Source organism: Terrapene carolina, unplaced genomic scaffold, assembly GCF_002925995.2.
Source record: "Terrapene carolina triunguis isolate 2854851 unplaced genomic scaffold, T_m_triunguis-2.0 Scaffold212, whole genome shotgun sequence".
Lineage (NCBI taxonomy): Eukaryota > Metazoa > Chordata > Testudines > Emydidae > Terrapene > Terrapene triunguis.
Window position 1 is genome coordinate 9,724,850 of NW_020664563.1, and position 16,718 is coordinate 9,741,567.

At 44.6% G+C, this 16,718-nt stretch overlaps 1 protein-coding gene across 2 annotated transcripts in view; it reads right to left on the reverse strand.

Moving 5' to 3' along the window:
- Positions 1 to 16,718, reverse strand: part of LOC113407556 (E3 ubiquitin-protein ligase COP1) — a 204,436-nt gene that overhangs the window by 45,133 nt on the left and 142,585 nt on the right. For both annotated transcript variants that reach the window (XM_026656196.2, XM_026656197.2), the window contains exons 17-18: positions 4,508 to 4,632; positions 3,286 to 3,446 (exon numbers count right to left, since the gene is read on the reverse strand). In XM_026656196.2, coding sequence (XP_026511981.1) covers positions 3,286 to 3,446; positions 4,508 to 4,632 — 286 coding nt within the window. The remainder of the gene's footprint in view (positions 1 to 3,285; positions 3,447 to 4,507; positions 4,633 to 16,718) is intronic.

Below are 16,718 nucleotides of genomic sequence, written 5' to 3' on the forward strand. Positions count from 1 at the left end.
ACACACACACACACACACACACACACACACACACACACACACACACAGCCACCTTCCCTCGAATCCCTTACATCAGAAGGAAGCGTAAATTAATTTATTTCCGTTAGTTTCAGTGGGAATTGATGGGAAAGCAGATGCAGATGTTAGGAATCACATGAAAAGCACTTGGTTCAAATGGAGGGAGTTGATGGGAATTCTCTGACACAAAAATGTGCCAAGCAAATTAGGCCAGCCGTGATGTATGGGTTAGAATACCAGCCAATGAAGAAGAGAGAACAACTCCACACTGCGGAAATGAGATTGCTCAGGTGGATGCTGGGTAAGACAAGGGCTGAGAGATACAACATGAAATGGTACGAGTCACGATGCAGGTAGCCCCCATCATAGAAAAGCTGAGGGAGTATCAATTGAGATGGCTAGGCCAGCTGAGACAGTGAGGAGCGAGATATGTTGGCAAGAGGGTACAAGAACTAGTAGTTACAGGACAAATACCATAAGGAAGACCCAGAAAAAGGTGGTTTGAGATGCCGAAGGAGGACATGAAGAAGGTCGGTGTCACCTTGGAAAATGCACTTGACAGGAATGCCTGGAGCCATAGAACAAAAGCTGCCAACCCCGACTAACAGGACAAGGCAAAGAAACAGCAACTTCTGTGGGCGTTTTAACTATCTGAAGGGTTTTTATTCTTCTTGGATCTCAGATTTTGCACTTTAAGTGGATACAGATACTTATACTTTGAGGAAAGCATCAGAACTTAAACTTGTTCCTCCCTTCTCAGTTGGTAAGGCTACTGAGTTAGAGAACGGTCCACAGCAACACTACAGGGAAACAATCAACTCTGGGTTACGTTGGGGAATCCTGAGGCAAAGTTAATACACTGTATTTCTATGCTGCCCTTCATTTGAAGAAGCAGTTTACAAATATAAGCAAGCTAAGTCTGAACACTCATGTGAGGTAGGTAGAGTAAGTTTTATAGATAGGGATACGGAAGCAGAGAGTAAGAGACTTCCTCAAGGTCACAGAAAGTCTGTGGCAAAGCCAGGAATAGAACTTCTTGACTCCCATACTGGGGAGACTGCCACAATACCATCTCCTCTTCCAAGCATATTCCATGATTCATTAAAACACATGCCATCTTCCAGGGGCGCTCACGTAGGTCTGAAGTCTCCTTAGAAAAAAGAGCATGACATCACAAGAAAATGTAAGGGAGTGAAGAATAAGGAAACATTCTCCTTGAAAGGGGTATTGTGGATGTAGACCAGCTTTCTGAATCTCTCTCTCTGCAGTACAATAAACCAACACACCAAGTGCACTAGTGAGGTTTGAGCAAGATCCACTGCACCATGGCAAGTGACTTGTGTTTGAAAATAAGCATGTGTGGGTACATTCAGAAGGAATAGCACTTAGCTCAGTGATAGCTGGATGTACTATAAAAAAAGATACACGAGGGCCTCCTGGTAAAAAGCAAATCACATTGCTGGCTGACTCACGAAACAGTGCAAGTGCAGTATGTAGAGAAGCATGGGAGGTACTACATTCAGACGTATAATGTTGAAGCAGAAAAACTCAGCATGTGGCTCTCTAGCCACATGCAGCTTTTCATAGCTCTCTTTCCAAACCAAAAGGTGATGCTCTGGTTGCCACAGGAGAAAAATATGGTAATTTAAAACAAAACCTAGGGAGAAATGTGGGAACTAATGACAGACAAAATTAGGCTTCTCAAGAATGGTGACAGACTGAATGCCAGAGAGCTCAGTGAGCTCTAACTATTGTAATAATTGCTGAGTGCACCCTTTATTGAGCTGATTTTATTGTTACTTTATGATACATTTGTTACATAAAATTTTGCATTTGAGTTGTGTTGAATACTCTAGTAGTACAACTCTGTTCAACAGTTTTTCAGCTGCTTACGTTAGAGTGCCACTCAGACTAAAAGCACGATAGAAGTGGGAGAGATCGAGAGCAATGAGAATCAGAGGAAAACGTAAGGAGAAGTAATCAAAAGGGCACAATTGATCCCTATTGTCTGGAGCAAAGGTGTACATTGTAGTCAGAGGACAGGCTGGCTGCAAATATTGCAGCAAAGAAAAGAAAGGTGAAAGGGAAGCTTATGGATGCAGTGGGTTACTGCAAGGCTTTCACTAGTGGAGATCTGGGTTGAAAGTCACGTAGTTTCTATTGTCCACTTGAGACTTCGCATCAATTTATCTACATAAGAAAGTCACCTCAAAACCTTGCTTATGATCCAAAAGAATATTAGCCCTATTGGTATCCTTACAATTAAAGCAGCCTATTTTTTCCTTTGACTTTAAAGTTAGAGATACAAAGTTCAGATCCAGATCCAAATTCTCTCAACACTAGAAAGTTTTAGTTTGGGGGGCTTGGTTCAGGACCATTTATTTGAAATAGTCTCATGCTATTTATGATTGTGAGGGCACTTCCAGTATACCGTAAACACAGATAAGCAGTTGTTAACTTGCTAAAAATATTACCTTTCAGGCTGCAATTTCTCAGGTTTGTTCTCAGTCCAAATGCTCTCTTCACAAGTTTATAAAAATTCCATTTAGTTATCTGAAATACCCAAGAATGAATCCCCCCGCCCCCAATTAAGGACCTCATCTGAAAACACTGGTGCAGATGAGTAAGTTTACAGAGGTGTTTTTTACATGCAACTTTAGAAAGCTCTTTTTAAACACTCCAGCTCAAAATCAGTGTATTTTTCAATAGTCATAAGCTTTAGTGTGACACACTGAAAATGCAGTGGGTACACTACAAGAGAAGCATGCACTCTGTATATTTGGAACAAAGTTAATTGAAATAGTAACTGAGATAATGTAGCTGGTGCTTATCTCAGACATGTATAGGGTGTGAAATCCCATATAGATGAGATAACATTTAAACACGCATGGTGAATTGACTTGAACGTGATCATATACAAAATTCATATAAAAATGAAACAAGGAAATTAAATGCCAAAAAACTGCATTAATGCATCACTATGGTTGAGATTTTAAATGCACAAACTCTTTGTGAGTACCACAACCTTTTGAATTTCCCAATTTTAACAACTATTACACTGCAGTTCCATTTTTTTTAAAAATATATATAGATATATATACACAGACACACATATGTACACACACACACACACACACACACACACACACACACCTTGGAATATAACTGGGAAAAAAAAGTGGAGCCAAACCTTCAATAACACCATCTTAAATGAACATAAAATATTCACCCAGAAGCAATCTTGGTAAAAATAAGCAGAAAACTTACCCCATCTGGCAGTGCCCTCCAGCACACAGCACTGACAAACTCATTTGTATCATCCTCTTTCCGGTCCTTGTCCAGGACGCTTTTGACTGTGTCAAATTTAAAAGTCAGAAGTGTCTTTGAGAGGCCCTTGTAGTACAGGTAGAGGGAGTTATTTTCGCTTCCTATAAATACAAGCAAATCAATAAAATAAGTTCTAGAAATGGACCCCTGATAAGCAAGGCTTTTTAGATCTTTCAGTGAGAGTGTAGAGAATTATTTCAGCCTACTTCCTGCGAGTTTAATTGCCACCTCTACCTCCGATCACTGATAGCTGCTGCAACTAGAGTACAGGATCACTACAGGGTGGATGTCCAGGTTACTATGTTATAATTACAAGGGAATCAATACACAATTACAACACTGTTTTGGTAAGACTTTAACCTTGTTCCATAACTTTGGCAGACTTGAAAAGGCATGGAGCATAATTAAAGACCCCATGTGCAAATTGCACAGATGTCAGTGGAACTCAGATGGGAGATGGCAGCACAGCAGCAACATTTAGGGGGAACTTTTCACCAGTGTTGGAATTGTTTCAACTCCTAATCCAGCAATAATTGGTTTAACTATCCCAGAGAGGCGAGTCCACCACCGTGCACTGCAGCAGGAGATGCAGACTTACGTAGATCTGACTGTCAGTTTTAACAGTAGGAAGAGAGAAATCTCCTCTGTGGAAGCTAGCTGTGGTTTTAAAAGGATTTATTTGGTCTTCTAGAAAGCTGTCTGAATACAGGGAACTGGACTGGTTTGTCTATGCAGAGTGCTGTGCTAAATGACACACAAGACTGCCAACCCCCGGGATCATCCAACTGATATAGAATCCTGACCTTCCCTAAAAGGACTTGGAGGGATTTTTTAGTTTAATTATTATTTTTAAAAAGACATATGTCATATTCTTGCCAGCTATGTAGAGACTGTGAACTTACCTGTGGACTTTTCAGTGAAAGTCTGGTGGTTAAAGCAAATCATGCAAGTTAGGCCAGAACTGGAGTAAGTGCACACTGCCGTATGGCTACCACTTTTTATACTATTCTCTAGGGCAAAGGCTGAGGGGAGAGGCTAAGAATAATCCTGTATTTTCTAAGATGTCTCAAGTACAGAGTTCATTTTTATGCATACTTTTCATTAAAAGTAGTGCAAGCCCTGAGGAGCCATGCAAACATTTTTGGGTGGATGCTCTACTCACCACAGGCGATGTAGTCTCCATTGGACGCCAGACCTACAAAATTCTTCTCATTGATGTGACCCTTGAAAGAGCGCAGGCAGTGTGGTTTCCCTACATTCCACAGCTTCAGCTGACTGTCTGTTGATCTGCAATTATCAGTACAGAAAAGTCAGAATGTTACCATAAGACAGGGGACCCCAATTTGAATTGTGATTCCTTAGTGTGATACTTACAACTCTCCTATAACATACTTGATGAACTCAAGGAGGTTTTACCTGATTTCATGTCTTGCTCAAAGTGAACTAGTGAAAGTATCACATTAGATTAAAGCCTGTCAAATGGGTGTCTAGGCTGCACAAAAAACTATCCCAACAAGGTTATTCCTTTCTCCAATGCTGCTGTCAATATCACTTTCCTCCACTTCACTCATTCTCATAACCCTGGGCCATCTTTGATTTCTTATCCCCACACATCCAGGACATTATCAGATGTTTCTTCCTCTACAATATAGCCACAATCTGTTCCTTCCTTTCTGCCCTGCTAGTGAAAATACTTGTCCATGCGCTTACCTCCTGCGTTGAATATTGTGACCTCCTCCTCTAGGTTCCCTGAGAGTATGGCACTCACCTCTAGTCCATCTAAACCTCAGCAGCTAAAATTAACTTCTTGTTTATGAGATGTCACTTATTTTTAAATCCCTCCACTGCATCCCCTATTTCTCAGTCTGCCCTCAAGCCTCTGCACAGGTTCTGGGCAGGGTTAACATCTCTGATCTCATTTATCGTGTTCCCTTTAACCCACAAATAAAACCAGCCTCAACAGCCCTTTTTCCACTAACTCCAGCCTTCGTGTCTTCTTTCTCTTTGCCCTCAATGCACAAAATGACCTTCCCATCCCACTGCAAAAGGCTTTCATGCCTCTCCTCATTCAAATTCTTCTTACTGACTCACTTGTATCCTCCACAAACACTACCCCACATCAAGCTCCTCTATCCCATCACTATCCAAGGAAGTGGGGAAAAACAAGTTAACTCAGTTCTTTGGATCTCCCAGTATTGTCCTGTCTTCATTATGCCTCAGGGTTTTATAGTAATATTAAATATTTATTGTATGGTTGCATCCAGAACCCATGACTAGGATCAGGCCCCACCGTTCTAGGTATAGGTGCAGTTCCTGCCCCAAAGTTTCTTGTACAACTCAAATATATTTTCCACTCACCCCCATGCCTACAAATTGGCAGTGATAGTTTCATTTACTACATATCTTTGACTGATTCAATTGCACACAGACCATTAAGTTATCACCACTGGGACTACTTTTAACAATGCAACCCTTCAGCATCTCACAACCCATCAGAACTAGAAATGGAAGGTTTATACCTCTAGAAAAGGGAAATTTCCAAGCGCTGCACAAGACCACAGCCCTTCTCGACCCAGTAGGTCCTAAGACATTACATTTGTTCCATTGTGAATAAAACATCTGGGTAGTTTCTAAAATGTATCATAATTCCTCTCTCCATCAGAGTCCTGAAATATTGGAACTTGGGGTAATAATGCCAAGCAGCAGGATAAGAAAAAAAAATACTTAACTCAGATTTTTTTATTGCAGTAAGTGGTATATGAAGACTCCATGATGGTGTAGTATAGAGGTTTTATTAGCACTAACCTCTCATAGCTTACTCACAAGTGAGTAACATGCCAATCTAGTATGCATATGCTAATCAATATATTCCCATAGACAAAAACTGGTTAAAAGCAGCTAATATTGCTTCAGGGCACATCCCAAGTCACCCAAACCCTTATAATTCAGGAAGCAACAAGTAAGGGGAAAAATCTCCCATATTCTGCGACACCCATAGAATATTGCGAATGGCACAATTTCTGCCCCCACAGGATCATTTTTAATCTCCAAAATATACTCCAAACCCCTACATACTGCAACATGCCTGTAACTCATGCAAACCTTATCTCAGACCTCAAACAGTTACAATTATAACAGATGAGGAGAGAGGTGTAGTTTGATTTGTCAGACATTTGTAACAATAGCATGAAATCAGAGTGAACGTTCTGATTTATATCTTTTGTTCCTGGGACTCAGGAAGAGAGAAAATTACTTACTTTATGCTAACTGAAGGTTCTTCAAGGTGCATGTGGCCCTTATCTGTATTCCACTGGGCATATGCATGTGCTCCATGGGCCCAGAGTTGAAGAATTTTTGAAAGCATTGTCCATTGGTCTGTGCATGCACCCTCACTCTCCTCTCATGCCTCCAACCCAGGTGATAAAGAACGGAGCAGACAAAGTGCCTCTCCAGTTTCTTCTGTACGGTGAATCCAAGAATGAGCCAAAGCAGAGGGGAAGAGAGCAGGTAGTGGAATACGGACCACACATCTAGAAGAATCTTCAGTTACAGTAAAGTAACGTTCTCTTCTCCTTCAAGTACTGGCCTCTTTGTGTATTCCACTGTGAGTGACTGACAAGCACTACTCAAGTACAGTAACTCCTCACTTAACGTTGTCATTATGTTCCTGAAAAATGCGACTAAGTGAAATGATGTTAAGCGAATCCAATTTCCCCATAAGAATTAATGTAAATGGGGGGGTTAGGTTCCAGGGCAGCTTCCCCTACTCTGCAAGCACCAGGGGCGGGGGGCTTAACTCTCAGCCCGCCCACTACACCCCTTCCTCCAAGCCCCCACCCTTGACCCACCTCTTCTCCCCGTTTACTTCGCATGCTGCATCCTGGCTCCTCCCCTCTCCCTCCCCTCCCTTCTAAATGCCGCAAGCCAGCTAATTGCCGTGTTCGGGAGACAGGGGAGGAAGGGGGAGCCTGCGCGCCGAGTCCTCGTTCCTCCCCCCCTCTCCTGCCCGGGGCAATCAGCTGGCTTGCGGCGTTCGGGAGGCAGGGGGAGCCTGCGCGCTGAGTCCTCGTTCCTCCCCCCTCCCTCCTGCCTCCAAAACACCGCAAGCCAGCTGACTGCCAGGGAGGGGGGGAGGCGTGTTGAGTCCTCGCTCCTCCCCCCTTCCTCCTGCCTGGGGCAATCAGCTGGCTTGCAGCATTTAGGAGGCAGGAGGGAGGGGGGAGGAGCGAGCACTCAGCGTGCAGGCTTCCCCTGCCTCCAACGCCGCAAGCCAGCTGATTGCCCCGGGCAGGAGAGGGGGGGAGGAACGAGGACTCGGCGCGCAGGCTCCCCCTCCCTCCCCCCGCCTCCTGCCCGAGGCAATCAGCTGGCTTGCGGCGTTCGGGAGGCAGGGGGAGTCTGCATGCCGAGTCCTCCCCCCTCCTCCCTGCCTCCAAAACACCGCAAGACAGCTGATTGCCGTGGGCAGGAGGTGGGGGGAGGAGGGGGAAGGCGCCGATCCGCGGGAGGCCCTGGGGGGGGAGCGCGTAGGGAGGCTGCCAGTTGTGGAGAAAGCAGGCAGCCAAACAATGTAAGAGTGGAGCATTGCACAACTTTAAATGAGTATGTTCCCTAATTGATCAGCAACGTAACGAAACAATGTTAAGCGGGACGACTAAGTGAGGAGGTACTGTAGGAGGATGCAGGTGACAGAGCCGATTGAAAGACCACTGTCCCAAAAAGCACATCAGTGGAGGAGAAAATTGTCTCACAAGTGTGCAGATGGAACTCTACAAAGTTGCTTTGCAAATGTAAAGTAAAGGTACTTCTTGAAGTGATGCCATTGAGGTCACTTGTGCTCCTGTACAAGGAGCCCTCACCCCCTGAGGGGGAGGAAGATGTGACAGCTGATAGAATACGATACAGCCTGAGATCCATTTAGAGATCCTCTGAGATGATATAGTTTGACCTCAGACTCTTTCAGCTAAGACGATAAAAAGTCTCAGTGATTTTCTAATTGGCCATGTCCTTTGCAGGTAAAAGGTTAAGGATTGTCGCATTTCAAGGGAATGAAGTCTACTCTTTGTCACATGCTTCTGATTCAGGAAAAAACAGGAAAGTGAATTGACTGGATTAGTCGAAACTCAAACTACTTTGGGGGTGAACTTAGGATGTAAACACAATGAAATTGTGTCTCTAGGGAATATAGCGTAAGGTGGATCTGCCAACAGTGCTCTGAGCACACACCCCCTCCTGGCTGAGGTAATGGCTACCAGGAATACAACAGTCATCGATAGGGGAGATATGGAACATGCAGCTAGTGGTTCGAAGGGAGGCACAGTGAGCACCAAAAGAACAAGGGTTAAGCCCCACTGAGGAAGTTTCCTTACTGGCGGAAAGGTTCTGATTAGACCCTTCCAGAATCTAGTAGTCATGGGTGAGCGAAAAATGAGCAACCATGTGAAGGTGGGTGGTATGCACTGACTGCTGCCAGGTGGACCATAAATCTTGACTTTAGTAAAGCTTTTGATACTGTCTCGCATGACCTTCTCATAAACAAACTAGGGAAATACAACCTAGATGGAGCTACTATAAGGTGAGTGCAAAACTGGTTGGAAAACTGTTCCCAGAGAGTAGTTATCAGTGGTTCACAGTCATGCTGGAAGGGCATAATGAGTGGGGTCCCGCAGGGATTAGTTCTGGGTCCAGTTCTGTTCAATATCTTCTTCAGTGATTTAGATAATGGTATAGAGAGTACACTTATAAAGTTCGTAGACGATACCAAGCTGGGAGGAGTTGCAAGTGCTTTGGAGGACAGGATTATAACGCAAAATGATCTGGACAAACTGGAAAAATGGTCTGAAGTAAATAGGATTAAATTCAATAAGGACAAATGCAAAGTACTCCATTTAGGAAGGAACAATCAGTTGCACATATACAAAATGGGAAATGACTGCCTAGGAAGGAGTATTATGGAAAAGGATTGAGGGAGGGGGAGAGGGTGGTCATAGTGGACCAAAAGCTAAATATGAGTCAACAGTGCTCCACTGTTGCAAAAAAGAGAACATCCTTCTGGATATATTAGCAGGAGTGTTGTAAGCAAGACACGAGAAGTAATTCTTCCGCTCTACTCTGCGCTGATTAGTCCTCAACTGGAGTATTGTGTCCAGTTCTGGGAGCCACATTTCAGGAAAGATGTGGACAAATTGGAGAGAGCCCAGAGAAGAGCAACAAAAATGACTGAAGGTCTAGAAAACATGACCCATAAGGGAAGATTGAAAAAAATTGGGTTTGTTTAGTCTGGAAAAGAGAAGACAGAGGGGACATGATAACAGTTTTCAAGTACATAAAAGGTTGTTACAAGGAAGAGGGAGAAGAACTGTTCTTCTTAACCTCTGAGGATAGGATAAGAAGCAATGGGCTTAAATTGCAGCAAGGGAGATTTCGGTTGGACATTAGGAAAAACTTCCTAACGGTCAGGGTAGTTAAGCACTGGAATAAATTGCCTAGGGAGGTTGTGGAATCTCCATCACTGGAGATTTTTAAGAGCAGGTTAGACAAACACCTGTCAGGAACGGTCTAGATAATACTTAGTCCTGCCTTGAGTGCAGGGGACTGGACTAGATGACCTCTTGATGTCCCTTCCAGTCCTATGATTCTATGATAAAGAGTTAATAGAAAGACTAGCTGTTTTGAGGGAAAGAAGACAGTCCAGAATAAGGGGGGGGGGGGGGAGACCCGCAGCTTTTGGGGATATGTTTTTTTTCGTGCCCACAAAGAGAAATGCTTCTGCTTGGCTAAGTAGCATTTTCTAGTGGAATCTTTTCTTCTATTAGTAAGAATGCTTTGCACTGCTAGAGAGCATGAACATAGAGTTGATGCCCATTCAAAATCCAGGCCTTGAGACAGAGTGCTGGGGGGACTGGGATGCTTGATTCCATCTTTCGCCTGGGTCAGCAGACTGGAAAAGACTAAATGTTGATTGGCAACCGAGACAACATTCGCAGGATACTCAGGGACCAAAACTGTGGGGTCAGTTGGGGACAATAAGGATGACTCGTATCTTGTACTGACTAATTTTCTTTAAGACAAGGAATGCAAGGTAGGGAATGCAAAATTCAGATGGTCGGTCTGACCACAGAAGGAGAGCATCGCTGAGAATGATGTGCTAGGGCTCCTCTGGAAAAATATATGTTGCACTTTCTCTTCACTGAGAGGTGAACATGTTCCCATAGAGCAAAAATCACTGTTCACTAATGAGTCATGTAACTCCCACTCATGGTTGATAGCAAAGTGTCTGCTGAGGGAATCAGCCACCACAATTTGATTCCCAGGAAGGTAAGCTGCCGACAGGGTGATTTGATTATTGATGCACCAGTTGCATAGAGTGACCACTTCCACACACAGGGGAATGGATCTCACTCTGTGCTTTTGGATGTAAAAGACAGTCGTCATACTGTCTGACATTATGAGGATATGGTGACCTTGAATGAATAGTAGAAAAGCTTTGCAAGCCTCTTGGACAGCCCATAATTCCAAAACGTTGATGTGCATTCTGGCTTCTCGGGCTGTCCAAGCACCCTACAACATGCAGCTGTCCATGTGAGCTTCCCAGTCTAAAAGGGAGGCATTTAAAGATCATCCTATCTGGTGAGGAGGAAAGGAAGGGACTGCCCATGCACACCTGCTGGGGATTCTTCCACTACAATAGAGATGATTTTATTTTGGTGGAAAGAAGTTACTATGCTGCTCATGGACTGTTTGGTGGGTACATGGTTTGAAGCCACGCTTGCAGCCAATGAAGATAGAATCTGGCGAATGGCATAGCATAAGTACATGAAGCCATACAGCCCAGTAAAGAAATTCTGACTGGTGTTCAAGAGTTGCTCATGATCTCATCTATGAAGTCATTCTTCACTTGGAACAAATCCATTGGCACATAAGCCTTTGCCATGACTGAATTGAGGGACCCTCTAAATAAGTCCGAAGTCTGTTGGAGTGAGGACAGACTTTTCTGAATTTACAATGACCCCAGGGGAGAAAAGAATTGACGCATTGGCTAAGTCAACTCATAGGCACCTTGGGAATGAGAAGCCAGTCGTCAAGGTAGGGGAAGCCACAATGCCTGATATGGGCTGCTGCTACTACTAAGACAACCTTGGTAAAGACCCTGAGGATGGTTGTGAGGCCAAAGAGGCGCACTCTATCGAAAATGGTTGGGACCCACCATGAATCTGAGAAAACATCTGAGTGTGGGGTCAATGTCCATGTGAAAGTACCAGTCCTTCATATCGAGAGCTGTAAATAACATCTTTTTCCAGGGATGGGATTATAAGTGCCAGTGTGACTATGCAAAATTTCAGTTTGCAAATAAAGAAGTTAAGAACACAGAGACTGAGGATGGGTCTCCAGCTGCCCTTCTTTGTGGGTACTAGGAAGTATGTTGAGTAAAAACCCTTTCCTTGGTACAAAGTACCTGTTTTATTGCTCCTCGCAGTAAGAGGGCTTCTGCCTCTTGTTTGTGAATCTCCTCGTGAGATCAGCCCCTGAAAAGGTGTGAGGATAGGGACTTTGGAGGGGTCAGGGATGCAAATTTGATTGCATAGCCAGAATGGATGACGATTAGTTCCTGTACTTGCCCACTGTTACTGTACTCCAGTTGTGGGGAAAGTGCTAGATAAGCTACAAAGGGTGTGCGGGAATCAGCAGGTGGTGGCATCACTGGGTTTGCAGCACTCCAACTACCATTAAAAATATTATTTAGATGGGGGCTGGGTTAGTGATATTGCCACAGAAAGTGTGGGAACATGGGACTTCTGAACCCTTTTGCTTCTTATGGAGTGGCTCATAAGGCCACTGGAGGTACAATTATTGATCCATCAGTCTAGGCTTGTATGACTGCCTGTGGAATTTTCTCTTTGGGGCAGGTTTATATATTCCCAGAGAGCAGAAGGCAGCCTTGTAGTCCTTTGTAATGTGCAAGGACTCATCTGTCTAAAAGATGAGTTTCATCAAAGGGCAGGTCCCTCCATGGTGTTCTGGACTTCTCTGGGCTACTCTGAAGCATGAAACCACAATTCATGTCACATCACAATGGCAGTAGCCATTGCTCTTGAAGTTGTATCTGCTGCATCTACTGCTGATTGAAGACAACCAACTTGCGTTCCTCAATGAGAGCCTGGAATTGAGCTCTAAACTGTTGCAGAAGTTAGACAATGAGTGCCATGAATTAGGAATAGTTCAGGTGATCATAACTGGCCATCAATGCTTGGTGACTGGGTATTCTGAATTGAAGGCTAGTAGAAGCGAAGACTTTCCTTCCCAATAAATCAATCATTTACCATCTCTCTCAAATGAAGCAGATTTACGGTGATCCTGTCCATGGCAGCCTTGACAACAGAAGAGTTAGGAATACGATTAGAAAGAAAAATTCCACCCCTCTGGCTAGGACAAATTAACGTTTTGCTGCCCTTTAGGGGTAAGGGCACAAGTGGCTGGGGAATGCCAGATTGTTCTATCTGGTTCCAAAATATGTTCATTAACAGGAAGTGCTATTTGGCTGGATCTGGAGGATTGGAGGATGTCTAGGAGTTTATGCTGAGGATCCTGAGCTTCCTCAAGGGATATCTGTAGCTCCTCTGAAACCCTACGTAATAATCCCTGGAACTGCTTATGGTCATCGACGGGTATGGAGACATTGGAGTGACTGCTTCACCAGAGATGAGAATGGTCTCGTCGATACCATCAGCACCACTGGATCTGGCTCATAATCTTCCTTGGGGTCAGGAGGAAGCTCTGACTGTCCTTTTCGAGGGGAGGTGTGGACAAACTCTAGAGCACTATGTCGACTCTGCGGGATAGTACAGGTGCCATGGTCCCCAGTATGGCCAGTTAAGTCAGGTCAAAGGGTGGTTGTAGAGGTCCCCATGGCATTCTGAGGCAGTTGTTGAGGTGGAGGTTGGTTCCAGAGTGCTCCGGGTCTCTGATGGGCTGGACTCCCCACACTAGCCCTGAAAGAGCTGAATTAGGCCAGGTGGGCCAAACCTGCTAATTAGGCCTCAAGCAGGGGAGCCTTAGGCTATAAGGACGCCACTGATTGGGAACAAGCTCACCTGTGCAGGAAGAGGCGGGGCCTGTATAAAGCCAGGTTGCTGTCTGCAGACAGGGGGCTGCTGGGAAAAGCTGTAGTCACTCCTTGAGTGGAGCAAGTTGGAGGCTGTCACACCCAGAGAAAGAAGAAGCCCAGGGAAACAGCAGTAAGATGTGGAACTGTACAAACTGTGGCTCCTTGTTTAGGTCCCTGGGCTGGAACCCAGTGTAGAGGGTGGGCCTGGGTTCCCTTATCAGCCACTGTGGAGTAGCAAGGGCATTGGAGGCACCAACCAGACAGCAGGTCTGGAAAAACTGAATTCCCTGGATGGGGAGGACTTTACTGAACTGGCCAGAGGGCCAAGCCACAGAGAGGAAGCTGCAGACCTGGGAGTGAGCGGGGGCAGCAGAGCAAGACAAGACGGGAGAAGAGAACACCACAGGGAGAGTGCAAGTAGGCAGAGCTAATCCCCAGGACAGCCAGCAGGGGGTGCTGTGCTTAGTGAGTGGACCCCATGACAGGGTCCCTTTTCTGGGAAGGCATGCCTTAGAGGAGGAGACTGTTCATCAGGCGGTTCAGAGTCTCCCAAGAAAGGGCCGATTCTGGATCTATCAGCAGTACAGACAGTTCCGCTGGAGGGAAACCATGACTGGATGATGGAATGGGAGACAGACTCCTCCCACAAAATGCATCTCCCAGTGGAGTCAGGTCCTCCCTCGTGAGGGAAGGACCTGTTGGCAATGGAGACTGGGGATCCAGGAGAGCAAAGATGTCATCAAGTGGAGCGTAATCCTTTGCTCTCTCTGGAGCATGAGGGGTCTTGCCTGCCTGAACCGACTGAGCTGGAGCAGTTACAATTTGCTCCAGTCAGGCAAGGCAGAGCTATTACCATCAGTGGCTGAGGCGCCTGATGGTGCCTTTTTGTCTGTGCTGTCAGTTCCCAGTGTTTAGGTTTAGTTGGTACAAGAGGCACCATTGCTCCCAGCACGCGGTCTGGTACCAGAGCCCTGGATTTGTGGGTTTTCTTGTCATGACCCCGAGACTTCGGACATGCTAAGTCCCCTCATGGGCTGAGCAGAAAGACTTGCTCAACTTAGGCAGGGTTGTATCTGACTTCTTTGGAGTAGACTTGGAGGATTTGCTTTCATGGTTATGAGAATGCTCCTTGCCTTCTTGACAAGTCCCTCAACAGAGGATCTGTTGGAGTAGATTCCCTCACTCCCAAGTCAACCTCGTGGCAGGAGGTACACTCCTTGCTGAGTCAGGCCGATATATCGGGGAAGAAGAGGGAGGTATTTTGAAGCCTGGAAGCTCAACAGAATATGGGGGAGCAGAGTGGAGAGTTCCCCAGGACAGTGGTTCTATCTAATTATAAAACTTAACTAAAATGATAGAGTAAACATCTAAACTATTTACAGACTGAAGAATGAAGGAAGACAAAGCTCTTGACACACTGGAGGATCCAATCCAGGCCACGTGGAGTTAAGACAGAACTGGAGAGGAGGTCAGTCCACTCTGCCCTCTATCTCCTCGATTGGAGGTATGAGGAGAGTGAGGGTGCATGAGCAGAACAACGGATGCTGTTTTCAAGAATTCACCGATTCCCCACAGTGGAATACACATCAGGACCATTACTCAAAGAAGGTGGTATGCGCTCCTTTGATCTTATAAGCCTTAGCCAAGAGAGTTTGTCAGACATTTCCCTTTCCCTTTGCTGTGCTTTCACATTTGTACCGTGCTGCAGTAGTTTCTAGAAATGGAGAGGGGTTACAATTTTATATTGCCTGCCCTCCCAGAGATATAGGGGCTCCTTGTACTATTAGGGCAGCTACTACTGCTGATTTTAAACACAAGTACCTTCTATGGGTTGCTACCAGTCAGACTAGCTAACCCCACATCTAAGAGTCACCAACACAATTGTTCCCCAGCTCCTAAGCTGCCACAATTCTATAACTGCTTCTGCTTGCTTGTGCTATCAGTCAACTCATCAGGAAGGTCCTAATATATAGGCACTTAACCTCTGTGTTTTAGTGTCATACAGTCTAAATTTTTGTTCATTAAAATAAAAATACTTAAAATCTATTGTTGATGGAATGCATGTAATACTAACAAATTCATCTCAACCTCTAATTATGTTTTCATTGCTCGAGATATGAGCACCATAATGCAAGAACAATCTACCTACCACTATACAGCAGGGAGAGGAAGAAAACACTGATCCTCTCTCTCTGTTACCTTACACTTGTCCACTTCACATCCTCTCCAAAAAATTATCCTGAATACACTGCTCTGTCAAAATCAGACTCTCTGTAAAGCAGCACCATGTTCAATGGACCCTGCTACACACTGGGCAGTTCTGAACACTGCCGGAGGTCAAAGGCTAACTTAACAAGGCTGAACAAATCAATACAATCTATGAAATGACTTTAGTTGGAAATAAAGAAAATTTTATTTGTATATATATTTTGATTGAAGCGGTTAATCTTTGGTACTCAGAAACCTTACTACCATCTTGTCTCCCAAATTTTGAGAAGCTAAAAATGAAAGCAATCTACTTTTTATAAATTAATTTCAGCATGCAGTGGAAAAAGAAGTCCCAGCTCTGCACGCACGATCCCCGCAACCCTGCTGTTGCCTTATCAGAGGCTGACAGCTCTATCAATATTCCTCCTGGGGTTGTGGAATAAGCATTCTCAGATGGCCAGCTGTCAAGCAGGACAGTGCCATTTCGTCCTTATATGTCCCATGTGTGATGTGCCATCTCATCATGCATCTACAACATTTCCTGCCTTCCACTTTTCCAAAATACTTCATTTTTACACAGCATTCAGTTCAACAAAAGCATGGGATTAATTTGCTTTAAATTCTAAAAACAAATGTGCACCTTTTAGAGAGTAGTAATGCTAATGAAAATGAGATGAAATGGAACTGATTAAAATCAGACATCACTGGAAAGCACTGTGGAAGTTTCCATCACACAGCTCTGCCTATAAGCTACTTTGACCTGCAGTATCCTTCATGTTGTAGTACTGAACCAGTATTCATATACCTCAGTACTGACTTAAAACATCCCATTCTGTTCTGGCCCTAGGCCTCTAGAGCAGAAAATGCTGGTTTAATCAAGTTGTGTGAAACTGTGGTATGGTTTCGGATAATTACGGAACAATACGGATAACTGTTCATTAGACCACTAAACTTAGCCCCTCTTCTCCTTTATTTCTGACCCAAGTTAAATTTGCACTCAGGGCTTTGGAGGAGACTAGTATATCGCTGCACTGTGGCACCCAGCTACTCCTTCCAGAAC